The sequence below is a fragment of the Tachypleus tridentatus genome, chromosome 3, assembly GCF_004210375.1.
Source record: "Tachypleus tridentatus isolate NWPU-2018 chromosome 3, ASM421037v1, whole genome shotgun sequence".
NCBI classification, from domain to species: domain Eukaryota; kingdom Metazoa; phylum Arthropoda; class Merostomata; order Xiphosura; family Limulidae; genus Tachypleus; species Tachypleus tridentatus.
In genome coordinates, this window is record NC_134827.1 from 32124896 (window position 1) to 32143451 (window position 18556).

Sequence of the window (18556 nt, forward strand, 5' to 3'; positions counted from 1 at the left end):
GTTAACCACTTGGCCATGCCGCGCCGAAAAGTATAATTAATTTCTGTTAATAACACGTTAAGAAGTGACCAATACCTTTACATCCAATACCTCAGGTCAACAATATTATGGTAAAGAGAAACATGGAGCAAAATCTCGTGCACAGAACTGCACGACACTGTTGGGAAAATTTTATTTATTGTTTTATTTAGAGTTCATGTTTTCTACTTCATTCAAAAGTAGATGCGCTTCAAATGTAACCGTCAATTACGTCTCTACTGCTACCCTTGCGAAATTTTTTTATTAATTATTCCTTATATATCTGTAGGTAGGTGTAACAATTCTTTTCCGAACTATTTAAACATTTAAAATAATCTGTAAGTATAATAACACCTAAAAATTTTATCTGCACACAACGTATAATTTTAGATACTTGCGCCATCTATTATCCTAAAATATCAATAAGGCAGATCATAGGTTAAATTAACAACAGCTATGATAGATCTTTTTGTTTTGTTTATAATTAAGCATAGAGCTACACAACGAGCTATCTGTGATGAGCTAAATTCGGGATTCGAATCCCAAGTTCCAGTGTTGTAAGTCACAATTATCGTTTTACTACTAGGGGGCATAGTTGGTCTTCTATCTTTTTACACTGATAAAATAAAACCATGGTAACGCAAACATACACAACTACGGAATTATTTTAAATTCTAGACTTATGAAAAATTCTAACTTAGCAACATTTGCATATTCAGGTAAAATACATTAAATTATTTGTTTGTGTATTTTTATTGATATTTTAAAGATATTTTTATAGTTGGCACTGTAAAATAAATATTTATAAGAACTATGTAGTAGGCACTTGTGTGTAGTTTCTTAGCGAACAATGTACACGGACATGCTTTACGATTTGTAGGTTATGACTGAAATTAAGTTTTGTTTGTTTGTTTTGAATTTCGCGCAAAGCTACTCGAGGGCTATCTGCGCTAGCCGTCCCTAATTTAGCAGTGTAAGACTAGAGGGAAGGTAGCTAGTTATCACAACCCACTGCCAACATTGGGGTTACTCTTTTACCAACGAATAGTGGGATTGACCGTACCATTATAACGCCCACACGGCTGAAAGGGCGAGCATGTTTGGTGCGACCGGGATTCGAACCCGCAGCCCTCGGATTATGAGAAATTAATTTTTATGAATATTTTGAAGCAATGTTCGTGGATAAAAGATGAAGTTTCTCTAGAAATAACTGTGTATCAGACAAGTATTTCACGAAAGTTAACAGTGTTTAACTTGACTTAAAAAATAAAAATGCCTACAGGGACTTTCCTACAGTGATTAATGGACCTTGGTGATGTTACGTCAAAAGTGGCAAGTCTTGTCAAAATAAATAAACTAACTGGTCATTAAACAAGATTCATCAGCCCAAAGTTTACTCTTTAATATGATAATAGAACAGACACAAAGTCATAACGTTTGAATATATATTCAATACCTGATATCCACCTCTGAGCTTGGAAATCACCATTACTGTGTATATTTTGGAGGGTATTGACAGGATATAGAAGAATCCATAGAAAAAGTTAACAGAAGAACAGTTGTACATAAATGTAGTCAGAAGGCTGGAAGAATATTTCCAAATAATACGTGGAAAAAGTTCCAGAAGGTTTTATTTATTTCACGTACTTGCATGAGACTTGAAATGATAAAGTATCTGAAGTAAAACCAACTTTTCAAGAGCACCCTCCACTAGTTCTTGGGCTACTCCAATCAAATGGTGGGATTTGGCTAACTCCCAAAATGTACATGTGTTCCAAAAATGTGAAGTGTGAATGTGTGGCAATGGGACACAAACCATGGATCCTCAAATTCACAGTCTGGCACGCCATCAACTGGGTCACACCTGTTTCTTACAATCTCACTCTCAATGCTGCTACAGCTGTTGTTATTGTACTCCTAACTGATTACTTGTTCCTAAAAAAATAACAGCAGGAAACCAATAATTTTAACATCCAAGTGGACCAGCTATAACTCTCAGACAACACGTCACACACAGAAGTTTAAAGTACCTTTAAAAGAGCAGATGTGAAACTTACTCCATCAAAGTGATTCAAACTACTAAACAGCTCATTTATTAGAAACTGTGAGATAAATATATATTACCTGTAATGACTGTGCACGTTAAAAGATCTTCCACAATTTAAACAAAATTAAAAAGTACAAAGAATCACCGGGATGAGACATGATAAGTTGGTAAACTGTTCTCACAAATAAAACATGTCATTTAATTCAACATCTTACAAGAAGCTGATAGAAGGAGAAGAGAATAACCACTCTAACATCTACAAATCTTGTCTCGACTGAATCTAAACTCTACCACACTTCAATCTTTAATTATAAACAAGTCATCTTCAAATCCCTGTTCTACATCACTGGAGAAGCAAGTTAATGACAGACCTTACATTTCATGAACCATGTTTGTTTATCTCATAGGGTTCTACTAAAATGGATCGAAATAGTTCAGCACGTGTATAACCCTATATACTTACCATATTATGAGTAATTTCACTTCATATTTCAAGAAACAGTTTAAGTGGTTCCACTAAAGGAGTTTGAAATCTTCTTTATTATAACCCTAAATTTGTTCTTTTCATATTGTTGAGAAACTAAAACTATTAACTTCCTACGGTAATATTTTACTTCCTCTTAAAGTTATTACGTTTCGAGTATTTTGTCTTTCGCTCTTACTTTGCAAAACTGTGTTAAACTTTCCACTCGAATCTCTCAACTCTTATATAAGTAAACAGTTTCAATGTTTATATGATCAACCTTTGACCTTATGAAACAGGTTGTGTAATTATCTTCAGCTTTTCTCTCTCAAAATTACAAACTAACATTCTCTTTACTAGCATTATTTTAAACTGTCTTACTTGTCTTCACGGTTACAAAGTTCCTCACGCACTTTACTTTCTAAAGACCTGTATTCAACCAACAGACTTCTTGACTATTTCTAAAGTTCCAGATTCACTAACAATCCTGTTCAGAATTACCAAAGTTCTGATATAGTTTTCACCAATAGCCCTATTCACAATAACTATAGTTCTAGTTTCTTCTAATTGTCATTACAATTCCCTTTGACAGTTTTAACCATTTTAGTAAATATTTATTTAACTAACAGAGTATACAACTGTTACAGTTTCTGGATAACTTCTCCAGTTCTTGTGTAGAATAATTTGTTCTTAGAATAAATTCAGAGTTCATCAGAAATCTATAATTATTCACTGTATTATTTCTTAATATTATGTATACAATTTGCAAACACTATTTTCAAAGACAACTATAAAATAACAAAGTCTAAAACCAGACGGACAGACACATTAGAGTCATTATTTGTATCACCAAACCATCAATCAAATATCTGTTTATTGTCTTCACCATTTTCTTTATTACTTAAACAGTTTTTCAAGAAATTTAAAACCACTTTGATTTAATTAATAAAGTTACTTCAAAATTCATGTACACATGTTTCTCAGTAATACTAACAACCTGGTATTTTCACAAGACTTTTCATTTGTTTCAATGTTATCAGTCTTAACAAATTCCTTTGTCTTCTCACTTGAGACAACCACATCTGTACTATACTTGACAGTTCACTGAATCCATAACTTATTTACAAAAATTAAGAAACAACGAAGTAATTTCATATCTCTGTTGAATTAAAGGTAATTTTGGTTACATAAAGCATGAAACAGCAAATGTCTGAGTACCAGCCAGTATATCAATACCAACATGAACCAACTAGTATATCAATACCACCATGAACCAACCAGCATGTCATTATCAACATGAACCAACTACCATGTCAATACCAACATGAACCAACTACCATGTCAATACCAACATGGACCAACCAGCATGTCATTATCAACATGAACCAACTACCATGTCAATACCAACATGGACCAACCAGCATGTCAATATCAATATGAACCAACCAGCATGTCAATACCAACATGGACCAACCAGCATGTCAATACTAACATGGACCAACCAGCATGTCATTATCAACACAAACCAACTAGCATGTCAATACCAACATGGACCAACCAGTATGTCAATACCAACATGGACCAACCAGCATGTCACAATCAACATGAACCAACTACCATGGCAATACCAACATGGACCAACCAGCATGTCAATATCAATATGAACCAGCCAGCATGTCAATGTCAATATGAACCAAGCAGCATGTCAATACTAACATGGACCAACCAGCATGTCAATACCAACATGGACCAACCACCACATCTGTTCTAAAAGGAAAATTTCAAAGTTGGTAGAAACAATCAGTACTTACAAAATTAGGTAAACCTTGTTTTTATGAGTTTCTTCCAGATTCAACAACATTTACAAATAATTATGACAACCATAAAAGATTAGTCATTTCTGTTTAATTGTAATCTGGATTTCTTTCTCCAATTCAATACCTAATATCAAAAATTTCACTTTTAAGGAATATTCACCCGTCAGTACAATTTGGACAAGATAGAAACCAAAACAAATACTGTAAAACAAGTATTATATTATTAAAATGTTTACAATGACACATATTTAACTGTTGTTATGAACATTCAATGCAATACATTTCTTTATATCTGAATCTTTAGAAGAGTCTATTCATGGTAAGTATCCAGTAAATAGAGAATAAAAGATTTTTAACTTTGAAAAACTCAGACTGTAACTAGAAACAAAAATTGACTTAAAACATGAATACAAAAACACAAGTAACAAAACTGACTACAACACAAAGTCCTGCTTACAAAAACAAATAAACATAGTTATTTCTTTGTTGTAAAAACTAATACAAGATGTGTAAGTCTGATTATATAAATAGTAGGGGGTTAAACTGAAACAAATGAACAAGTTAAGCATTACCACACAATTACAGAAAAAAACAAATACAAACAAACTGTTGCGAGAAGTGTTGAGAAAGTTATACAAATACCAGCAGATTTTGATTTTTAAAAAATGTTTGTGCATCTCATTTTATAATAGTATCTATGTTCAGTTTCAGCAGAAACATTAACACATGCTGAGACAAACAGATATTTGAAAATTAACACAAATATCAGCTGACTGAAATAGTGATTATAAACAAGTAACTAATACATCTGCATTAAACACATAACCACCTATTAACACGAGTTGAAACTTGTGTAAAAAACGTATATGAATGAAAAATACATATAGTTACTGTCCTTACTGACAGGAAAATTGTATTTTTCCTTACACAAACAGTTAATAATAATTCAAATTCAGTTAACTCTTTAGAGAAAACATTTCTACTATAAATACCTCTAAGTACCATTATAAGTGAAAAAAAAATATTTGCATTTGTTCTTTGTTTTTAACATATAACTAGTTTTTCATAGTGTATAACTAAGACTTGCTATGGTGGACAGTATTTTTTATCTTAACAGTAACTACAAGTGGTAGATTCTAGCACTCAAAACCCTAAACATGTCTGTGAAAAAAAGCCAAGTACAAACTGGTAATTCTAATAAGGTCTTCAACAGAGTCTAAACATTAATTGGCAAACCTAACAGCTCTTGCGATAGCACTGGTATTTAACCCTAACAAAACCTATGACATATTCTAACTCTGGTAGCCCTAAAAAGGTCTGTGACAGAAACTAAACACTAGCTGCTAACCCTAAAGCTTTGTAAAAAGAGTCTAAAACTAGCTGGTAACCTTGACAAGGTCTGTGACAGAAACTAAACACTAGCTGCTAACCATAAACCTTTGTAAAAGAGTCTAAAACTAGCTGATAACCTTGACAAGGTATGTGACAGAAACTAAACACTAGCTGATAACCCTAAAGCTTTGTAAAAAGAGTCTAAAACTAGCTGATAACCTTGAAAAGGTCTGTGACAGAAACTAAACACTAGCTGCTAACCTTAAAGCTTTGTAAAAGAGTCTAAAACTAGCTGATAACCCTGGCAAGGTCTGTGACAGAAACTAAACACTAGCTGCTAACTCTAAAGCTTTGTAAAAAGAGTCTAAAACTAGCTGATAACCTTGACAAGGTCTGTGACAGAAACTAAATACTAGCTGCTAACCCTAAAGCTTTGTAAAAAGAATCTAAAACTAGCTGATAACCTTGAAAAGGTCTGTGAGAGAAACTAAACACTAGCTGCTAACTCTAAAGCTTTGTAAAAGAGTCTAAAACTAGCTGATAACCTTGACAAGGTCTGTGACAGAAACTAAACACTAGCTGCTAACCCTAAAGCTTTGTAAAAGAGTCTAAAACTAGCTGATAACCTTGACAAGGTCTGTGACAGACCTTATGTACCAGATGGTAACCTTATTAACCTGTGTGACACAGCCTAAGCATGGGTAATTAACCTTAACAATGTCTGTGATGGAGTCTATGAATTGGCAACTCTTAATTCTATCTCTGTTTTAAGTGATTTTGTGGTTTGTTTTCGTGGATATGCTTATCTGATTACTTTCCCAAATAGGAAAATTACTGTAATTGCTAACAAAAATATAAAAGAAGTTACTGTATTTATCATAGGTTTGCATTTTCTCTCGAGCAAAAACAACTTAACCTGTCATCACTGACATACCCTTTAATTGTCACATGTGATGTTCATATAAATATCTCTTCTATAGTCGTTCACTAAGCCAAAACAAACAGTTCCTATTGCCACATTCATGTGCAATAGCTCCTTTGAAGCTGTATGTACCATATAATACTCAGGTGCTTTAGCGTTATGTCCTGAATCACATGTGATGTACAAGACAGAGATAGGGTTAATACCAGGAAATGGTTGATAAGGTACTCAGTGACAGGTTCTAACACAGAAACATTGAGAAAGTCAGTAAATGATAGATCCCAGTGCTGGCAATCTCCGTAAGAGACTGTCAAAACACAAACCGTTGTAAAGGTATATATAGTGTTTTATTGGTAATTTACACATTTACTATTACAGGGAGAACGGTAGAGTTCTGGGAGAAAAAAAAAGTTATAATTACTTGCCCGTATTTATGATTTACTGGCAGTTTAAACACCAACTCAGACAAATAACTTTATTAGCACAATACGTCTTTGGGTGTTAGTAACTCAACTGTAACATAATAAATAGATCATCTCATATAAGATATCCAGCATCATTCAGAATTAGATGTACCACAAACTGATACCACCATACACATATTAATAAAACACTATAATACACTTATCTAGCTATACTTAGTGTCCACAGGAAGGATGACTTAGTTTAATGTCTACTACTGGTTACCCTTGTAATACCTAGATCTACAAATTTGTTTCCGTGTCAATGACACTCCTACACCTTCTGTCCCACTATAACTCCTCATCATGGTCCTTGTTACAGGTTCTTCTGAAATATATTTTCTTTTTGAGTTTAAACTGTAGCCCTTGGCTGACAATGGATGATTTCCATCATAACTTCTGCGTCGTGAAGAAAACTTCCCAACCAAAAATCCTGTAAAACAAACCACAGTTTTAAAGAGTTGTTTGTTGTTTTCTTCAATTTTGACTTCTTCAAACATGCTTGTATGATTTTGAAAAATACTTTATAGATGCATAAATATATATCATACTATAATGGAACTCTTGATTATATGATACTAGGAAAAGTTTTTTATTACACAATGTGCAACCTCCAACTTCAAAAAATTATTATCCTGTGCATATAGAGTTGCAATAGGGGTCATGATTTTTTCATTTTACCTCCATTTCCTGTCACAGAGAACTTTATTTTTTTAACATTCTCAGGGTAAAAATATAATGTTATGAATACGTCACACGTGTATTTCATGCACTAGCGCCATCTATACAAATATAATAGTACTGTCTGTTGTGTGTCCATATAAAAACTTTGCAGGGTATGGATGGATCTTCACCAAAATTGGTATGAAGGTTTATCAGGTCTATGAAGAAATACACACAGATTTTCAATTTTACATTCTGTGATTTTTATGAACATTTTTGCAGGGGTATTTTACCATTATTTTGTCCTTGTTGATGGACCTTTACCAAATTTGAAATTTGGCATAAAGGTCTGTAGGATCCATGAGGAGATGCATGCAAACTTACAGTTGCACATTTTGTGTTTAGTTGTTTTTATAGACGTTTTGGTTGTTTGTTTTTTAATTATATGTAAAGGAAACAATTTTTCACGTCCTAAGATAACCTTTCATTAATCATGAATTTACATAGCTTCTGTCCAGGGTACAGGTACCCCAGCTAGTATCAATTAAACAAATTTCTTCCCTGTGTGTTACACATTATTTAGATGACCATCATAATGTTCTTCCATAATGCTCAGTTTTAAACCTACAATAAAATTTTTTATCTGTCTCTAAGGTACGTCCAATGATACTACTTCCCTTCAGGTGACTAAATTCAGAAGTCTATTTTTTCCCCCTAGAGAACATTGATGACATCAAGAAATTCAAAATAAATACAAAACACAAGCAGTGAAGGATACCAATAATACCTACACCCTGGTATTACAGCTTAAACGTAACTAAATTAATTGTACATAAAAACTGAAACATCAACAAGTGACAACATTAATGTTTTACACATCAAGGTCTGCACTAAACACAAAAGTTTTACCTTCGTCACTACTAGTAGACCGAACCAATCTATCTGAAATACTAGTGTTTCTTCTTCCCTTGTACAATGTCAGTTTCTCGGGTCGGACAAATATACCGAAGCAGGGTTTGCACCGAAAATACTCTACACCATTCAAAGATCCATCATTCTTCCTATAAAAATTAGAGATATGACATTAAAGAGCAAAGTTAAGCTTGTAAAGACAACTTGCAAAAATATTAGTTTTCTCAGTTTCCATATCATAATTGTAGTTATGATATTGATACATTATCAATCACATTAATAGAAACCCTATAAACTGAGTGCTTTTAAAACGTGGACCTTTATTCTCCACTGGGCAAATTGGGAATAGTGATGTAATCAAATGAGTGATATATATATATATATAAATACATAAAGATAGTTTAGTCTCATCACAAAGATCATCTGCTTTTCCATCAAATGTTTACTTTTCTATGTACTGTTCTAAGCATCTTATTTCTGGTACAATGTAGCCGATGGCAAGAGTGTGTGAGAGCAGAAGTTAGGGATATTTTAATTTAAAAATGATTAAATATATGTATATTTAAAACTATACTTTGATGTTTAAGTAAAATAAAAGTGACACCCAGAGACTGAAAACAATATGTTATACTAACATATTTATAAATGCAGGTATGAAAAATTATCTTAAACAAAGAGTAAGATTTAGGAAATTCAGCTTTCATATTACATGATAAAATAAGCAAAGGAAAAAAAATTATTTGTGTTACAGAGATGAATCCAGTGGATGGGAATCACTGATTCCAGGATCTGGATCAATCCTAAAATGTTGAACAGTGTTTAGATTAGCAATCCAATAAGCTTCTTTTATTTTTGTATCTGCTACAAATTATCAAACATATGGTTATTCAGAGCTAATTTTTAATTTTTAACAAACAACTTAATATGTTTTCTTTCCTGATACTAGAGAGATCTGTATGGAATGTGTTTGTACCGAGATGAAATAATAAATTCTGATCAGAATAAACTATGAACTTAAAACTAAACATTAACCTCACTATCAAGTACAGGTAATTAAATATCTTCTTACATAAATACTTATAAAGATTATAATACAGTTCTTCATCAGTTATGTACCCTCATTGATAAGAATAGTTTTGAAAACTGATGGCATCAATAAAAGTGTAACAAGGAAAGTAAGAGGCACTGCCACCTGGTGCAATTATTACAAGGAAAGTAAAAGGTGCTGCCACCTGGTGCAATTATTAAAAATATAACAAACTTTGAAGAGTAATGGGATTAGAGAAGCACTTAGTGGTGACAGCTTTGAGAGTACAGAAAGCACTTAGTGGTGACAGCTTTGAGAGTACAGAAAGCACTTAGTGGTGACAACCATAGAGAGTAAAGAAGCACTTAGTGGTAACAACCATGGAGAGGAAAGAAGCACTTAGTGGTGACAACCATGGAGAGGAAAGAAGCACTTAGTGTGACAACCATGGAGAGGAAAGAAGCACTTAGTGTGACAACCATGGAGAGGAATGAGAGTAGAGAAGCACTTAGTGGTGACAACCATGGAGAGGAAAGAAGCACTTAGTGTGACAACCATGGAGAGGAATGAGAGTGAAAAAGCACTTAGTGGTTACAACCATGGAGATGAATGAGAGTAAAGAAACTTTGTGGTGACAATCATAGAGATGAATGAGAGTAGAGAAGCACTTAGCAGTGACAACCATGGAGAGGAACAAGATAAGAGAAGCACTTAGCAGTGACAACCATGGAGAGGAACAAGATAAGAGAAGCACTTGAAGGACAAACTATTTTGATATTAAACTTTGTGGGCAGTGCATTTTAAACAAAATACATAAACATGTTCAAGGAACTTTTAAGAATTTTGCTCAAATTTCTTAATTCAAGGTAAATTACCAAGTTATTTCCTAGTAGTAAATTAGGGATCTTTAATAAGAGATCTCAGGTACTGAAATACAGATGTATATAACAATTATCATTACATCTTAAAGTAAAATGGCCTAAAAGCAAATACAAAAGTAGAACACAATGACTGAATCACACTAAAACTGAATGAAACACTGGAAAATAAAAAAACACAAAAATTAACACTAGACTTATTAGCCATTACTGTTTAGACTCCCTTAGAAAAAAATATATTCCACGTACAGTAACACCATTAAATAATGGGAGAATTTATGATAATAAAACAGGCTGTGTGTGTGTGTGTGTGTCGGAGCCACAGCTCCCGAAACGTTGTACACGCGTGCTTAAGGGATTCTTGGGTGTGCACCAGGGTATAATTTTCATCTCAAAAATATTTTGAGCCATTTTCTGGCATATAATTTTGCCCTATAGTTTCTAAGCATAATAAGAGATTTATATGTTACCATCTATCATTTCATATGGCAAATTGTCAGAGAATAGAGTGTTAAATAATAATAACACGTTTTATAAAAAAAAATGTTTAAAAGTGTTACAATTCATGTTATCGGCAGAAATGATCATATTCACGTGTCGATTCATTTAGATCTATTTCTGCCAATAACATAAAACAATAACAATACATATGCGAGATTAAGGAATTTTATTTTAAGGTAATTATCTCAAATAAAACCTATTACAGAAAAAAATTGAATTTATTATGTATCAATGAAAAGCTGTAATTTCATATTCATAAAATATTTGTAAACTATATTTCTCTATTTTCAGTATTAGAACTTTTATACATCCAACACATATTGTTACATGAAAAGCAATAACTTGTATTCTTTCTGCTTAAAAATAGCTGAACATCAAACTTCTGTTTTGATAATACTCAGGCAACAGTGGTAAGGGCAGTTAGTAAGAAAATAATTTGACCATCTAACACAACTGAAATACACAACTGTTGATTAAACACAACAAGGGGGGAATGACATTAAATTTATAACCAAGATATCTATATAAATCAATATTTAAGTGGTCAAACTCCTTTAATGTAGATTTGTTTTCTTATAGTTAAGCACAAAGCTACACAATTGGTTAGCTATGTTTAGTCTGAGGCATTTTCATTATGAATAGCTTGTGATACGGACTTTTTGTTATGGATGACATTTCATTATGGAATCAACTACCAGAGGGCATCACATCAGTACAAGTTTTTTGTCATTGGTAAATCTTGTTACCAGATTCACTACTATTTAATTCAACTACCAGAGGGCATCACATCAGTACAAGTTTTTTGTCGTTGGTAAATCTTGTTACCAGATTCACTACTATTTAATTCAACCACCAGAGGGCATCACATCAGTACAAGTTTTTTGTCATTGGTAAATCTTGTTACCAGATTCACTACTATTTAATTCAACTACCAGAGGGCATCACATCAGTACAAGTTTTTTGTCATTGGTAAATCTTGTTACCAGATTCACTACTATTTAATTCAACCACCAGAGGGCATCACATCAGTACAAGTTTTTTGTCGTTGGTAAATCTTGTTACCAGATTCACTACTATTTAATTCAACTACCAGAGGGCATCACATCAGTACAAGTTTTTTGTCGTTGGTAAATCTTGTTACCAGATTCACTACTATTTAATTCAACCACCAGAGGGCATCACATCAGTACAAGTTTTTGTCATTGGTAAATCTTGTTACCAGATTCACTACTATTTAATTCAACTACCAGAGGGCATCACATCAGTACAAGTTTTTTGTCATTGGTAAATCTTGTTACCAGATTCACTACTATTTAATTCAACCACCAGAGGGCATCACATCAGTACAAGTTTTTTGTCGTTGGTAAATCTTGTTACCAGATTCACTACTATTTAATTCAACCACCAGAGGGCATCACATCAGTACAAGTTTTTGTCATTGGTAAATCTTGTTACCAGATTCACTACTATTTAATTCAACCACCAGAGGGCATCACATCAGTACAAGTTTTTTGTCGTTGGTAAATCTTGTTACCAGATTCACTACTATTTAATTCAACTACCAGAGGGCATCACATCAGTACAAGTTTTTTGTCATTGGTAAATCTTGTTACCAGATTCACTACTATTTAATTCAACCACCAGAGGGCATCACATCAGCCCTTTCTTGCACTTCTTCTTCTTCATGTGTCAAATCTTCGGCAGACATCGACGACCATGGCATGCCAAACTTCTCTGTTGTCAATCCTCTTTATCAACTTGATGTTGCTCAGTGAGTTCTTGGTGACATAGTTATTGAGGCTGTCGATATATTTAGTTCTTTGACACCCTCTGCTTTTCCTCCCTTCTATTTTTCCACATAGCATCTGTTTCTCTATCCCATTCTTCCTACAGATGTGCCCTGGAAATTCCATTTGTCTCTTTCTTATAGTTTTCATGAGTGACCTTTTGTATCCTGCCAGTTCCCCGACTTCCACATTTGTTTTTCTTTCAGCCCATGATATTTTTAGCATCCTTCTAAGGAACCACATTTCAGCAGCTTCTAATCTCTTCTCTGTATCTTTATTCAGTGTCCAGCTCTCACAGCCATATAAGAGAACAGACCATACATATGATTTCAAGGTGTTAATTTTAGAGAGATTTGTTATGTTCCTGTTTGTGAATATGGACTTCATTTTATAGAAAGTATCCTTGGACATTGCAATTCTTTTCTTTATTTCTCGCACTAGTGATAGATATATTATGTTTGTAAAAGTTCAAGTTATTAAAAGTGTTTTGAATTCAAATCAAGGTAAGTTAAAGCACAATACGTTTTTGTAAGCCTAAATCATTTTTACTGTAATTCATGTTTCATGTAACACTTTTTATGACACTTTCATCCTCATAATGAGCACTATGTAATTTTTGAAAGTACACCAAATGAGTGTACAATTTATGATCTGTTATTATTTTTTATTATTGTCGCCAATCAATTTTATATTTAAAACTTTATCTGTCAAAAATTACTGTTAATAACAAAAGCTGCAATGTCTTAAAAACAATGTAACAAGAATGCACCCATCATAGGTTCTTCTAATAACAATGCGATGGTAACAAAAAGTCCAGCAACTAAATGCCTGGATCCCATCTGTGCTGTGCCTATCACTGGTATCAAAACCTAATTTCTAGCATTATAAGTCCACAGACACACAGCTGTGTCATCTGGGGACAGCAGACTTAAAAATAACTGTATTGTCGAGGTAACAGTAATGTTAACAAAAAACAAACAATCACCAGATGGTGTGTCAAGCACAATGCCTGCCCATATTCCAGAAGCAAATTCTGTTTGTCCAACAAATGCTACAACTCCTGTTTTGTTGTGAGGACTTATGGTCACACTCTCTCCTACTGATGGGATGTGAATACCAGTTGAATCTTTTAAATTAGAATGGCTGATACTGGAACTGAGACCAGAGGAATCTTCTTCTGAAAGAGAAATGAAATGTTGCACAAAACCATGTGTAACAGCACCAATATTAACTGTGTTACAGCACCAACATTAACTATGTGTTACAGCACCAACATTAACTATGTGTTACAGCACCAATATTAACTATGTGTTACAGCACCAATATTTCACTACATTACCAATAACACTATGTAACACAAATATTGTTCCTGGATAGTATGTGTTATTTCTTAATTGCTTATGTTGTAAAAGTACAGAAAATGGCCATTATTCCCTTCAAACTTTACTTTCGTGACCCGGATAATAAAATTTAGAGATTAACCTATTTTATATGTAAAAACGGGCAAATTTGCATACTTTCATTTACATAAGGTCTGAATAAAACAACATATGAATCAAGATTTACATGTATTTATACTAAAGTTATACAAAAATGTTTAGAAGTGAGTAGTTTTTCGAGATTTGCGACTGTAACGTAAATCACTTTCACGTATCAGCCCCCAAATACAGTCTCCCATCATGTTTTCGTTATATGCTCCCAGGTCACAAAAGCAAAGTTTGAAGACAAAAATAGGTCTTTTCCATTTATTTTAGGCATAAGCAATTGGAAAATAACACTTTCTGCCCAGAAACAAGAAAAAGTAAAAATTTTGTTACACAGTGTAATAAGTAACATAAGAATGAAATATTCTAGCTTTGTATATCACCACAAATAAAAGCAATTACCTGTGAAAAAATACCATCCCTACTGTAAGCCTGTGGTATACAACTACAAAAATATATATTTTTAGGAATTTTTTTGAAATAAAACCAAGATGTACAGAGTGCTATAATATAAAAATGTTAACAGTGATCAGCATATGCACTAGAAGTGTAGGCCACATTGAGACTAATACATGAATAATAAAGTAAAATTCCTGCATGATTGACAGTAACAACTTGTGTAATGCAAATACTTTTATTAAGTTTCAGTAACTTTCACTATTTAGTGACAATTAACCTTTCTTAATGAATGTATTCTGAACAGTCACTAACTTTACATTTTAATGTAAATCCAGCATGTATCGCACCAAATACATCAAATGGAAACATTGAATCACTTTGTTGCCAATAATATGTATTAATCTTTATAACTATATTTGTGTTTGTTTGTCCAGAAATTTTCTTGCACATTTCTTGATAGAATGCTTAAAACCCCACATTGTCAGACAGACATTTGCCTGCAGAGTCCTTATTGTATATTGGCTTTTCCCATTCAGAATCATCTTACCCATTTGTTATTTAGTAAAACGTTTGAATGCAGTGAATACCCTACATGATGAGATGACAAAATGTCGTTAACATCATGACTGGCTTTGATTTCCACTTTGTTTGCTTTTTCACTTGCAAAGTATTTCACATAAACAATGCTTAATCCAAACTGCTGTGGGCTTTCTCAACTTATTTAGGCCTAAAATATGCATATGTAGTTTGTTCAAAATCATATCCTTACCGTTGTGTCAACACGAGTTCATACGATTCTGTATAATTAACTAGCCCGGCATCGCCAGGTGGTTAAGGCACTCGACTCCTAATTCAAGGGTCACGGGTTAGAATCCCTGTCGCAACAAACATGCTCGCCCTTTCAGCCGTGGGGGCATTATAATGTGATAGTCAATCCCACTATTTGTTGGTAAAAGAGTAGCCAAAGAGTATTTTTAGACCATCGATCCTATTGGAACATTAGGCCATTTTGCAATGCTACCAGTTGGTTATTTGGGCTTTAGGTCTATCAACTACCAGGGCCATTAAGGCCATCAACATGTTGAAGTTCCTCACAATTACTGAAGATGTGCACAGCTGGAATAATAAAGTGCATGGCACTTGGTTGGTTGTTGTGCAGCTGCATAGCTAATAGAAAACATTAAACACTGTAATAAGTAAACAATTATTTTCCTGTAACAGTCTGACTAAATCCAAGTGTATACCAAGAACTTTGGTGAGCAATAGAGAAATAACCAATATAATAAACTTTCAAAGATGTGTTATATAGAAAATCTAATGTATTTTCTTAACTGCTAATCATTGTTCCCCCCAACCCCAGTTACTATAAGTGTAAGTAACTTTCATTTCTTACCTCCTAAAAATGAAGACATATTCTCTTCTGGAATACCACTTCCACTGCTATTATCTTGTTGGCAATCAAAGTTCAATGATGGTGAGCAACCCGGATACGATGCCCGATAAGCTGGATTTAGCTGCTTTGATTTCTTCATTCTCAGCCGAACACTGGACCGCCTGTCTGCTGAGTTATTAACAACAGCTGATGTCTCTATCACATTCTGTTGCACTGAAGTATTTTCTAAAATTGTATTCTCACACCCAATGGTTTTCTTTTCAATGTTTTTATTTTCACCAATTTCATCATCACTTTTTTGTAGAAAAAAAGACTCACACTTATCATTAGTTTTCTCTTTAATACAAGTTGTTTGTCTTACATTCTCTGTACCTTCCTTATCACAGTAAACTTTACTGTTTATATTTCCCACCACATCAGCAGAAGTGTACCTAACAGCTGTTTGTAACATTTCAGAAATATCACTTTGACTTTCTCTTATCTGTTCATAACATAAATCTGAACATCTACCAACGTTCCACATATTCTCCTCTGTCTTTTTAACTGTTTTCTGATCTAGAGTTTCAAGATATGATATGTGACAACACTTAGATAGCTCTTCAAGCTGTGCAGGACTAGTTCCCGTCTCTGATGGAGTGGCTTTCTCCTGCATGGGATGGCTCTCTGCACAACTCACACTGTCCATCTTATCTTCATTTCTATAATTCATGTACAATTAAATATACATGTTATGTAGTGTTAGATAGTTTATATATATATACAAGCAACAATAAATATTAACAGTAATACTAACAATAACTGAACTAATGTTACAACTGATGTTGTAACAACATCAAATAAAACAATGACATAAAACTTAAATTTAAGTGGTTTAATCAAAATATTAATTGAAACCTGTTGCTCTTTTCTAGTTTACACTTTACAGACCAAAGGTCAGATAAGTTTAGTAGTCGTAGGAGTGGAGATCACTGTCAAGAGAAGAAAACCATCACATGACAAGGGGTAGAGTTTAAAAAAACAAAATCACAGTTGTTACACAAGAGTACTTGATGCCTGAAGACTAGGAATTTGTAATTAAAACTTTTGCTCAAAATAATTAAAATGCTATACAGTTGAAAAAGGACAGATATATTAAACTCACATCAGCAGCAAATCAAATGTGATTAGTCCTGAGAACAGAAAATGTTTGATGTACTAACATTCATCTGCTCAACTGTTTCAGTATGTAAGAAACACTTGATAGTAATATTGTATGCCGTGAAGATAAATAAAGTTTCTCTATTAGTTCTAGTTTTATTTTAGTTGGATCTTAAGATCTATATATATGTAAAAACGGCAAGTTCTGGTTGAGAAAATATTTTACGTAGAGGAGCGAACAACGTTTCAACCTTCTTTGGTCATCGTCAGGTTCACAAAAAAAGGTAAAGGTAACTGGAAAAGGACGATGACCAAAGAAGGTTGAAATGTTGTTCGCTCCTCTACATAAAAAATTTTCTCAACCAGAACGAACCGTTTTTACACATATATTTTTCTCTGCAAGTGGGTTTTCTCGTCATCACTGGATCTTAAGTTCATTAGTATTTCTTAGTTATTTTAAGGACTAAAACAGTACATTGCAAACCTTGGTTTGTGACCCCAATTTGGGCTGTGACAGACACAGTTTGTCAAACAACATTTGTGCACACCAAACAAAGATCAATGAACTGGTTAAAATAATTTTCAAACAGACTAGGTTGTGCACATATGGTGCATCTGAAATGTGATAAGTAATTTGATCTACTACACTAAAGATAAGTAAAATTTGTCTATTAGTCCTAGATAAGTACATTAACTAGATCTTCAGACAATCTCAGTTATGTTATGTTTAGTTTCAATGTCATATTACTGGGCATTCTGGGCATTGAAATTCCTCAGCATTGATTTACTGGGCTCACTGCTTGTGAGGTCTTCAGCACTCAGGCTTCTGACGGACATTGAGTCCTCACTAGACACTGGAGTTGTGGACAGTACTTGAGAACCATAGCCACTGGATAATGCACTTGGAGTTTTGGCTTGTACCTAAGTCATCAATAAAGATGGAAAATCAGATGTTTAGTACTCAGAAATATGTATAGTGTCCATAAAATTATTTACTCATAATCAAAGATCTTAAAAAGTAAATACTGAAGTTATGATATATCTCTGGTGGTGATAAAAGTATAACAAAGCAAGTGATGTCATTAAGAAACAGCTTATGTAACTACAACCAAATTTGTTTGTTTATTACTAAACACAAAGCTACACAATGGGCTAACTGTGCTCTGCCCATCATGGGTATTGAAATATGGTTTCTGGGGTTGTAAGTCCACAATTATACCTTTGCATCACTGAGAGGACAACTACAACTAAAAATATTGAATGTAAATAGCCATTGGATGAATATGCAGTGGTGATGACAAGATGTGATTCATGT

General features: G+C 33.5%; 2 protein-coding genes across 3 annotated transcripts in view; both read right to left on the reverse strand.

Moving 5' to 3' along the window:
- Window positions 1-3120: 3120 nt before the first annotated feature.
- LOC143245784 (uncharacterized) lies at window positions 3121-10144 on the reverse strand. The gene is made up of 4 exons (XM_076492039.1): window positions 10062-10144; window positions 9385-9435; window positions 8633-8784; window positions 3121-7493 (listed from the first exon to the last, which is right to left on the reverse strand). The coding sequence occupies exons 1-4, from the start codon at window positions 10142-10144 to the stop codon at window positions 7276-7278; spliced, it is 504 nt and encodes a 167-aa protein (XP_076348154.1). The 3' UTR covers window positions 3121-7275.
- Window positions 10145-13656: 3512 nt separating this feature from the next.
- LOC143246642 (kinesin-like protein KIF13A) overlaps window positions 13657-18556 on the reverse strand; it is a 245665-nt gene continuing 240765 nt past the window's right edge. For both annotated transcript variants that reach the window (XM_076493696.1, XM_076493695.1), the window contains 3 exons: window positions 17990-18162; window positions 16105-16802; window positions 13657-14005 (listed from right to left, as the gene is read on the reverse strand). In XM_076493696.1, coding sequence (XP_076349811.1) covers window positions 13698-14005; window positions 16105-16802; window positions 17990-18162 — 1179 coding nt within the window. In that variant the 3' untranslated portion in view covers window positions 13657-13697. The remainder of the gene's footprint in view (window positions 14006-16104; window positions 16803-17989; window positions 18163-18556) is intronic.

Coding starts and splice junctions, on each gene's coding strand:
- LOC143245784 (XM_076492039.1), bottom strand. CDS start 10,144: ATGGTTGTCACACTAAGTGCTTCTTTCCTCTCCATGGTTGTCACACTA. Junction 9,436..10,061: donor TCCATGGTTGTCACCACTAA/GTGCTTCTTTCC, acceptor TCAACATTTTAG/GATTGATCCAGATCCTGGAA. Junction 8,785..9,384: donor CATCCACTGGATTCATCTCT/GTAACACAAATA, acceptor TAATTTTTATAG/GAAGAATGATGGATCTTTGA.